Source organism: Coturnix japonica, chromosome Z (assembly GCF_001577835.2).
Source record: "Coturnix japonica isolate 7356 chromosome Z, Coturnix japonica 2.1, whole genome shotgun sequence".
NCBI classification, from domain to species: domain Eukaryota; kingdom Metazoa; phylum Chordata; class Aves; order Galliformes; family Phasianidae; genus Coturnix; species Coturnix japonica.
This window is the reverse complement of record NC_029547.1, coordinates 58,296,244-58,306,977: the sequence shown is the minus strand read 5'-3', so window position 1 is coordinate 58,306,977 and position 10,734 is coordinate 58,296,244. Positions and strand designations below refer to the sequence as shown.

Sequence of the window (10,734 nt, the reverse complement as noted above, 5' to 3'; positions counted from 1 at the left end):
CCTCCAGCTCTCAGGAAGGTCTGAGCAGCTGGTTCTGACATCAGATTATCCCTCTTTTGAAGGTCTCTCTTTTGAAGGTGTGCCCTCATGTCTGTCTTTCTCTCTGCCACAGAAAGTCTATCAGTATCAGTCTCAAGAGATACATCATTATAGCCACAGTTCCCATGCTGGGGTATGCTTCCCTTTCATCCCAGGAAGAAAACAGGAAAGAAGCCCTGCCCTCAGAAAGAAATGAAGGAATGGATACCAGGAGGAGATAAACTGGCAAGGCTGCAGCAGTGATTATAAGCCCAGCTGAACCCTATGCCTGTTTTGTGCTGGACTCTGGAATGAGAAAGGATTTCAAAGTAGATGTGAGTTAAAGCTATGGTTCTATGGTACACTCATAGTCTGTCAGTAACAAAGAATAACAGGCTGCCCATGGAGGCTGTGGATGCTCCCTCCTTTGAGGTGTTCAGGCCCAGGCTGGATTGGACTTTGAGTCAGCCTGGTCTGGTGAGGAGTGTCTCTGCCTGAAGAAGGTGGGCTGGAACTAGGTGATCTTAAAGGTTCCTTCAAACCCAAACCATTCTGTGATTCTAATAAGTACGTTAAGAAAATAATAATAATAATAACAACAACAACAACAACAACAACAATAATAAAACCTTTCATCTCAAATAAAGATTTTTCTTCCCAGAGTCTAGCCCAGCCTCTCAGTTAATACATTCGAGCATTTACCAAGAAAGATTCCAGCATACTAAAGTAAGGAAAAAAATAATTCTGCCAGTTTTGATAAGATTTGCTCCCATTTGGATATGCATCTACCCTGATTTGGATTTATGTCTAGAAGACAGTGCATCAGTCACAGCTCTAGTAACAGAGCATCAGAGAGCCTTGCGCTTTTCTCAAGAGAGATGAGAAGTTTGTCCCAAGAAAGATCTTGCAACCAAAGGACCAAAGCACAGACCTTCCTCTGCTATGCTGGAATGTAGTAGCCCTATAGAGGGCTTCTCCTTCTCAAAGGATCACTGAACAGAACCCTTCTCCTGGAGCTGGCACAGGCATGGCTTACCACCAGCATGAAGTGGGTGAAACATTCCACCAACCCATAGGGTGTTCTCAAATGTTAGGAGCTGCATGTGCAATATGCTGTTTTACTGATGGTTTAGCTCTGTGAGTTTCTTTTTTCCAGGAGCATGACAGGCCCATTCCTGGTGCCTTAAACTGGTACCAGATGTTAAGTGAGGAGATATGTCCTTACAGAGCATTTCATGTTGATGTAGTAGACCAAAGTTTTAGAGCAATGAAAACTCTGCACCTTTTGTAGTAAACACGGGCCTCCAGCACATACTATAATGTAATCTAGTAAAACAAAACAGTTTTAGAAGCCTTTCAAATGCTGTGGGGGAACAGCAGGCTGTGGGTGGGCTGCTCTGCTCTATGAATGCTGCCTGTTAATACCCAGATGTTGAATGCCAACTTTCCATTCACTGCTGCAAATAACAGACTGTCACGCAGTAAAAATAGCCATGGGAGGTATGCAATACATTCCAGTGCCTGTTTCACCTACAACACACCATTGAGAATGTATCTGTGTAAGTTCACTGGGCATTTATGTTACTGCTATCCTAAAAAATGGGTTTTATATCCATGGCTGAAAAAACTGTTTGGATGTGGCACTCAGGGCCCTGTTTTAGTGGAGGGTTGTTAGAGTTAGGGTAGTATGATTAGGCTGGAGTTGGACATGATGATCTTTAGAGTCTTTTCCAACCTGAGTGATTCTGTGATTTTATGATTCTATGAGGAAGAACTTATAAATTGTGAGGGTACACAGCACTGGAACAGGCTGCCCAGAGAGGTTGTGGAGTCTCCTTCTCTGGAGATATTCAGGACATGTCTGGGCACTTTTCTGCATGACCTACTATAGGGTACTTTGGGTACTGTGTGACCTACTGTAGGGTACTGTAGGGTAGCTTTGGCAGGGGGTTGGACTGGGACCTCCAGAGGTCCCTTTCAATCCCTATTTGTGTGATTCTGTGACAAAAGGAAGGGAAAGTGGTTCTTGTTCACTTGTTGCTCTTTTGGTAGCATTTATTTAATGCAACTGCAGAAAGCAGATGATAATTTTCACACTGTGATACAATTGGAAAGAAACACAGGACACTCTGCCTTCCTTTAGTGCTGACCCAGGTTCTTTGTGAGAGCATGGGAACCTAAATTACTTTCAAAACTCCTCTGTGACTCAGGACAGTTTATGCCAGCAGATATTTCAAGTATATGTCCAGCTCTGATCTGCCATTTGTATAACAGTACCACCTATCTTGAGGCCAGGTTTTATGCACTTGGTGCTGCAGTGATGCCTTTCCCCTTACCTTCCATTTAAGACTCAGTTAATGTTAAGAATCTAGTTTTCCTGTTAAGTCCACTAGCCATACCACTTGGAAAGAAAATTAAAAAATTCAAAAAAAGAAAAAAGAAAATAAAAAAGGAAAAAAAAAAAAAAAAAAAAAAAAAGAAAAAAAAAAAAAAAAAGAAAAGAAGGAAGAAAGAAAGAAAGATAGTATATCAACATTCTTGAGGCAGCATGATGCCTCAGGTTGGATAAGCATGAAACTTGCTACAACTCTATTTATTCTTCTATTCTCACTTTGAATTCTTAGATGCAAGGATGCAAATACTGCTCCTGCTGTCTAAATGCTTCAAGATTCTAAAGATCAAGAGCTAATCATAACTATCAAAGGATGATTGTCTGCATTCCACTGATGGAGGTTCCTGTGACTACATCTTAATCTTTTACTTTTGAACTTGCACCTTCATCTTGCACTTCTGTATACACTGGTAGGTGATTATCAGCATAACTGCATAATATCATTTCATTATTTGTATCAAGCGCTTTACTGTGGGCTATTCTGCTTTATTTCTGTTTTTATGGTGCTGGCATTTTTTTCTGTCACTTGTTACAAAGAAATGCTAAATAATGGAGACATTCTTCTTCCAAACACTTTCACAGATGAGGAATCTCGTTAAATCATTACACTTGTGTAAGTTTACTCATATGTGCATATCCTTGCAGGCTCCAAGCAGAAGTACGTGCTTTTTCATGTAATGATAACAGGGAAGTCTAATAAACAAACAGTAGTCTGTACATTCATGCATTTTTGCTGCCCCAGTTAAAATTAAACAGCTACTAAATGGAGAAGATCTGGCTACATTAGCTTAAGACTAAACATTAAAAGCACATGTACAACCAACAGAAGATTTTTTTTTTTTTTTTAATATGCAAGTCACATAAAAGGAGCCAGAAAAAGCAATACTGAACGGAAGCATCCCTGGTGTGTTCAAGGCCTTCAAGACCATATACAAATCCATAGCCAGTTCTACTGCTGACCTATGGTAGAGTGATTTGGTTCTTCCAGATAACTCAATCCTGTATGGGTCTGTGTTCTCACTGCTGGATGTTACTCAGGTCTCAAAAACCATCTCATTCAGTTTTCTACTCTAGGTATTGCAACTCACTCAACTTGGCAGACCTACTGCTTATGACTTATCATATAAAGACTGATATTTCTCTTGTGCCACTGATGTTCATGTAGCAAACTCAGATGTGAGAAAGGTAGCTTCCTTAGCACTTCAGCATAAGCAGGTGAAATTGTGCTGTCTGACAGGATGCTCTTCTGCCAGAGGAGGGGGGTGGCTGCAAGTTCCCCCTTCCTAAAGCAGGGCATGGTTGCTGGTTACCAGGAGAGGATGGACTTTGGTTTCAGTGAGAAAGCTTCACACTGCTCTTAGAGTGAGTGCAAAAACTTCACGTTTTCTAGAAGAGACTAATCCTAAATTGGCAAGAAGCAAGCAAATGCTTCTAGAATGAGTTCATTCTGCTTCAGCCCTCCAAGGTTCCTAAAGTTCATCCCTAAAGTTCAGGTGTAGTACTGTGTTATCAAAATCAAAATAGATTTTACTCTCTTTGGAGTTCCCTTGGAAAGATGCCATGGATTTCCAGCTTGCTAGCAAGGCTGTCAAACAAATGTCCTTTCAAAAAAATGAAAAAACATGCTCACCTGTCATTTGTGGCCACGTCTGAAGAAAGCTCTATTACTTCCGAATACTTAATAATTTTATTTCATAGTTGCAGTTAAAGAGTATAAAATCACAAACCACAGGGACAAGAGTTTTGCTTGACTCACTTTCTATTATTTCAATTAATGATGTAAAGCTTGCAATCGCACAAGTTTCATTGCCTTCAGTGGTGGCATTCATATAGCTGAAATTAAGTTTATGCTGAAATGTTTCATTGGATGAGGTCAGGGCACCTAGCACTCTGAAGCATTCACCACTAGATGAAATATGTACTATACTATTTACTTTTAAACTTCAGCCCATGTATTCTCCCCACCTACTTCATTAAATTGTGTAGTAAAGATCAGGCAGAGCATGAAACTTAAAAAAATCTCTCTTGCCTTATGTTGCCACAGATATAAAAGAATGACACACACGGTCAGTTTAAATTAGTATTAATAACAGGAGAGAGACTAGTAATATGAGTCAACTCTCACAGTCGTGTTAATCCATTACTTCCACAGTGTCATATGAACTTAGTGTGGATCTACTCATGTATATCCCTAGAGAAACATCTGCAGGAATTTCTCCAAGAAATTTCTCAAGAAACCTGGCATAAGCAAACAAAATTGACCAGATCTGCTTAGGGATATGATTTAGCAGAGGGTTGTTAGGGTAGTATGGTAAAGTTATGTCTGGGCTTGAAGATCATTTTAAGGTCTTTACCAATCTGATTGATTCTATGATTCTATGATTCCAGTCTAATGCTTCAACCCGTGGACTTCTGGTCATATTTTCTTTTCTCTCATACATGTTTCAGCTGGTGTATTTGTAGAATATGCGATGACAGATCTGACCAACTTTCTACCAGTATTCTGTTAGCTGAAAAAACCCTCTAAATTCACACAGCCTAACAAGTAGAAGAAGCAGTCCTCAAATCTGTTTTGTGAGGAATAAGACCATTTTCCTTAAGAGCTTTACCATCCATTGTTTGGAGTAAAACAGAGGGAAACACACACACACATACTAAAAGAGAACAAACATTAATTTAGAATGCAATGGTGAACTGATAAAAGGCAGAAATTCTAAAACCCAGGACTTGCTTAGGAAAGTTGTAGATGTTTGATCTGATGATGGCATCTGCTATTACATTTTGAAAAGCTATTTGCACGAAAGAAAAGTGAGTGCAGAAGAGTACCTCCACTCTTTGAAGTTCCTTTTGGCTGTAGGAGGTGTAAAGCAATGGAGAATCTCGCAAGTGTTAACTGAGTCATACAACTTCATCTGAAGGGGGAACTCAGCCCCTTTTTTAGCTCCCTTATGTTAAAAATCAGTCTGAGTCCATTCAACACACATACTGCTTCAACTCTAGTTTGCCAACAATGGAAGTCTGGGAGAATGCATTTTGGGCTGTATGTCTGCCTGTCTCTTACAGCCTCCGTAGCAAGATGCTGTTAGCTGCAACCAGGGATGGGGATGGAGGCATGAGTTAGAAATATTTTTAACCTTAATTGAAGTGACTATTTTTGTGCAAAACAAAGGGAAACTGTCTCTACCTGTGTATATTTTCTTCCAGCTTTTTCACCTTCAGCTCATCCTCTTCTGACTGCTTCCTTCTGGCTTCTTCTTCTTCTGCAGAGCCAGCAGGAATTCCCTGCAGCAGCCATTTTTCCCGAAGAGCTTTTGACTATCAGGAAGGAAAACAAAAACATTAGTAATGGACAGGAAAAAAAAACTACCTTAAGACTGAGAAGTAGATACCTCTGCATCTGAATTTTAGATCACTCCCATTGAATTACAAACAATTGCTTTAAGCGGTGTAGTTTGGGGAGTCTGCTAGATGCTTATGCAAATTTAAGAGAACTGGTTTTACAGTATACATTGTGCTTACCATCAATTCCTTAATTTGAAATTATTTTTTGCTCCTAATAGAGACAGGAGTTTAATTCACCCAAATAAGCCAGTTCTGCAAGGACTTAAGTCTTCGAATAAAAGCTCAGATCTCTCACAAATGGTAAAACACATATCGGAAGGGCTAAACTCATAAACAACTTAGAGCTTAGGAAAACTGAAAAATAAGTAAGAGTGGTATGTTCTAAGTGTAGTGCATTTCATCAAGGATAAAATCACTCCAGTACTAAATTAATCAATTTTTTTCTATTTGTTTATATGGCAGCTCTCTGTATATTTACTGACATGCATACAGATACACAACATATAAATGTGTATATTCAGAAAAGCACACACATTATCCTTCAGCCCAAAACTGATTTAAACAAACAAATAGAAGTCTGTCAGGAGAGGTGGGTATACAAGGATGCAGCACTGCTACAGAAAATAGTGATAACTTATGCCCTGGGAAAGAATTCTGGGGTGCTGGGGTGTTTTGCAGTGTTTTTCTAGACCAAAAACATGGCAACAACCTCTCCTAGCCACTGTGTGACAGAGCTGTAGCTCACCCCCAGGGAGATGCACTGCTGCCAAGCAATCCTTTCAGCAGCCCATCAGCCTGCATGTGTTAGCCAAATCCATCCCAGGGGATGCTGACAGGACATGGCCTCATAGGGCTCACTTGCTGAAAGAAAAACAACAGCTCAAAGCCATGCTGGGCATTGGGACTTGGCAAGAGGGGAATGGAGAGGTAGAAACACTGGTCAGCCAGAGAAATGACAAACTAACTCTTTCCTTGGCCAAAGAGGGGAGCCTTGATTCTGAATTTCCAAAGTGGTTGGAAATGCTTGCTCAGGAGGCATGTGAGATTGTGAATCCTATCCGGAGAAGTCTAAAAAGCAAATCATTGGTTCAGAGAAATCAAATTTTATAGTCTGATTGAATGTACGCTGTCAGCCTTTTCAATGAGGTATTTGTAGGTGGAATAATCTGATTTTTGCAAACTATGTACAAAGAGAATGCACTCACCACCAAAAGTAGGTTTCAAACCCAGCCCAAAATAGAAAGCTTTTTGACATGAGAGACTGAGCTTTGTTAGTTCTCCAGTATATATATAGACATAGTATCTATGCATAGTATCTAAGCTATTCTTGTCTCTGTATAGCCTATTTGACATCAAGCAATTACATTTTAATAAGGTAGCAGACAAAGAGCAAAACAAAAGACAAGTGGATAAGTCTCAGTTTTACTCATAGTTGCTGTGGCCTCTGAGGTGTTCATAACACATTAAGGGCATTTACCTTCAGCCACAACTTCTGCATTTCATTAGTCCTTTTGCTGTCACTATCACCTACTAGCGATTCCAAGCATCTCTTGTGGGCTGGTAGTAAGATATCCTGGTGGGCCTTTTGCTTGAAGCCACAAAACTGCTGACACAGAGGAGCTCATCATCTCCTCCAACCCAATGGCACTGCTGAATTGTCCTCTCTGTGGAGGACCTCCAGACAAGCAGAAATTCAGAGTGCAATAGTCAAAGAGGGATTTGCAAGTCATGACTTCACATCTTTTGGGTGCTATGCATTTAAAAACTTTTGCATTTAAGAGGTCTTTGCGCCACAGCCCAGAGGAGTACCTTCTGCAGTACATTCAGTTCATACCAGTATGAAAGCTGATCACTCCTTAGAAATGGTATGTCTTTTCTTTAAAATGGAATGCAGCATGGAGAAATGTGTTGCTGCGTGCATCTTTTGCATGCAGATGCAGAAATATGTTGTGGCATGTATCAAACATTTTCCAGGCCATTTTAATGAGAAACCTGGAAGGAAGACTTTGACATATCTGAAGAGAAAAAGAGCAAACAGGGCAGAAGAGGGAGTTGGTGGTACAACTGTGGGGGATGCTTTGACACAGCTCTTGTGTACCAAACAGTCCTGTGAGGCAGTCAGCACTGAAGCTGGTTTGCCAGATGCAGGACAGAGCCGGATATGGTTGGAACCAAAAGATGTTTCAATGCCATCTGTCCTTCACAGCTATGAATCTGGATTATATGTATTTTAAAGCTCTTGCAAAATTTACCCCAGAAAAAAGAGATGTTCCCTAGATTTGCTAAACAGGGAGCACTAGTGTGAGAATGGAGACTGAAGTCAACTAGCCATCTGAGCTACCTCCAGTTAACAACACTGTATTAGCAGTGTTATACTTTAGTAATAGTCCCTAATTAAAGCAGTCACATGCTAGTATTTCAGTGTTGCTCTTCCGACATTACCTGATATGTGCCTTAACTCTCTACTGCATCTTGGAACTTCTCTACGCACCAGTGTTATGCTGTATAGTTAGACATTGCTGAAAGGGCAGAGCACTGCAAGAGCGGGCAGTTATGCCACTGCAAATATACAGGCATTTGTACAGCTCATTCTAATAATGGAATGTGAATATGCTCTACTATTAGAAAGCAACATTTCACTGGTACAGTAATCAGCTACACTATGTACAGTTTGTTACAACTATTCCTTCTTTTACCGAGAGAGTACAATTTCTTCAGGGCTAAATCCTTCAGCAGAAATTAAATCATGCCATTAAAAAGGCTCTCTGCCACTGAAGTGGAAAGGGCACTGGGATTGCACTGCACTAGGTCACCGCAGCTCTCAGGTGGTTTGGTTTCTCTGCACACAGGGAGATGGCAGAGATACCCAGCAGCTCTGTGTTTATGTTGAAAGCAGAGGAAAGCAGAGCAAATTTTCCTTACTGTACTATAAGAAAAAAAGTAAACAGATCACAGTTATGTGAATAAATTGTGGTGTGGACAGAAATAAGTGAATAGAAGTTGGAGGGAACAGAAAGAAGCTGTTGCCAATGTTGGAATACAAGGAGACACAGTGACAGCCACAGATGCAGGGCTCAGCTCCCTTATGTGCTATAAATTCCAGTTTCATACTTCAGGACAGTAAAACCCAAGGGCTTTAAGTTGTTTACATTTAACACTGTCAAGGAAATAAAGCATAACCCCTTCAATGAACACAGTAGAATTGCTGCACTGAAAAAAAAAAATGTCTTTACTGTCAATGTTGCATTTTACTTTAATATTGCATAAAACTACTGGGAGACAGTTTATTATAACAAGTAAATCCTTTTATTCTCACTTCCATTCACTGATATACCACCAAAGGACGCAAAGAGCCACCTGTGGATTGCCCCAGCTGGTGATTAATTCAACCCATCAGTCTTGCTGATTTTGGATCTCCTTTGATAAACATTGTTCATAAAGAAAAACACATTTCTATTCAAACTTGAATGCAATGTATTCACCTGATGCCCAGAGGCATTTGCCAGATTTTCCATTTGACTCTCTATGATAATGTAAAGACAGTTGATGCTGTGCTGCTACATATTGAGGTCTTTTTCTTCTCTCTCTCCTTTTTATTTTGCTTATTTACAAATGGCTATAGGAGCAATCACTACTGCCTCTCCTTGGGATAAGTTCTTGCTGAAGTGAGGCGCTCCTGTGGCAGCTCAGTATGTTTCCAAGGAAGCTGATAATCTCAAAAAGAAGCAAAGGTCAAAAGTTGACCAAAGATATCCTCCTCCAGTAAAATGTGCCTAATCTTAAGACAGTTGGATTTGGACGATGGACTGAAAGTACGATGTACTTTCTGTGCTGCAGAACAGGGGCAATAATGGTCCCTGGTGTAATTCTACTGAAATCAGTAGTGCTACATCAAAGAAAATATTACTGAAATCTTTGCCAAATTGAAACGCTGCCAAAAATGTTTGGGTTTTGATGTTTGAAGATCACTAAGCATTAACAATACAGTGCTGGGAATGAAGTGATTTCTCCCTTTCACGGATTCAGTTTTTCTGCTCTAATAAAATAAAACAGGGGTCTGTTTCCTCATATTTTCAAATCTGTGTGCATCTCATTGTCTAGTGAAAGACAATACAACAAACCTCCCACTCCATCTGGCAGCATGAGAGTGAGGTATTTGTCCCAAATTTAAAAAAAAAAAAAGCACCCCAAACTGTATTTCTGAGTGATGCTGGCTTTTTTTCACTTTCTAGTAGCTGTAATGATGTCCAGACCTATTAAGACTTTCCATACATGGTGTTTCTGCAAAAGAGAATCTGTTTGCAATGTAGAGATGAGATATGGTCTTCAGCTTTGCTATGAGGTGGTTGCATCCTTACATGTTGTGACTGGAGCAGAACATGAGGCAGATTCCAGCTCACTGGGAAACTGAATTTTACTTAGCTGCTAAACATTCTGTTGCCTTTCCCATCATCTAACGTGCTTATTATGACCCAAGGAACATGTCTGCATAATACAGTCGTATGATGCCGAGGTTAGGGAATGAAGTCATGTTGAAAAGTTTGTCAGCTTGATCATGGTCTTGACTCAGCCAAAATGTCACAGCTAGGATAGGTATAATTCAACAAAAAAGAGCCAGTTGGTGGAGCTTAGCCAGCTCAATAAGAAATACTGTATCCATAAACAGATTGCATATTCTTTGCAGAGTTCAAGATTTTACTGACCAAAAATTTCTTTGAAATATTTTGGGCAATTGATGTCTCAACAAATATTTTTGAGAAACACGTATTCAGACCAAGAGTCACAGATGTTTTCCAGCAGTCAGTTAATGTGCATTCAGAAGGTGTTTTGCCACTGTAATGTCCACAGCTCACCCCCTGCTTCTGCTCTGGTAAGAGGCACAGTAATCTGCAGGAAAGTTGTGCCTGGAGCATGGTGTTTGATGATTGAAAATGTGTGATTGCCATGACTACGATAACCACTACCTGGAATCACTGTAGCTG

The 10,734-nt window shown here is 40.2% G+C and overlaps 1 protein-coding gene across 6 annotated transcripts in view; it reads right to left on the bottom strand.

Moving 5' to 3' along the window:
* The window catches only part of PALM2AKAP2 (PALM2 and AKAP2 fusion), a 234,630-nt gene that overhangs the window by 174,881 nt on the left and 49,015 nt on the right, over positions 1-10,734 (bottom strand). For all 6 annotated transcript variants that reach the window (XM_015849807.2, XM_015849808.2, XM_015849809.2 and 3 more), the window contains exon 3: positions 5,595-5,725. In XM_015849807.2, the coding sequence (XP_015705293.1) occupies positions 5,595-5,725 (131 nt within the window). The remainder of the gene's footprint in view (positions 1-5,594; positions 5,726-10,734) is intronic.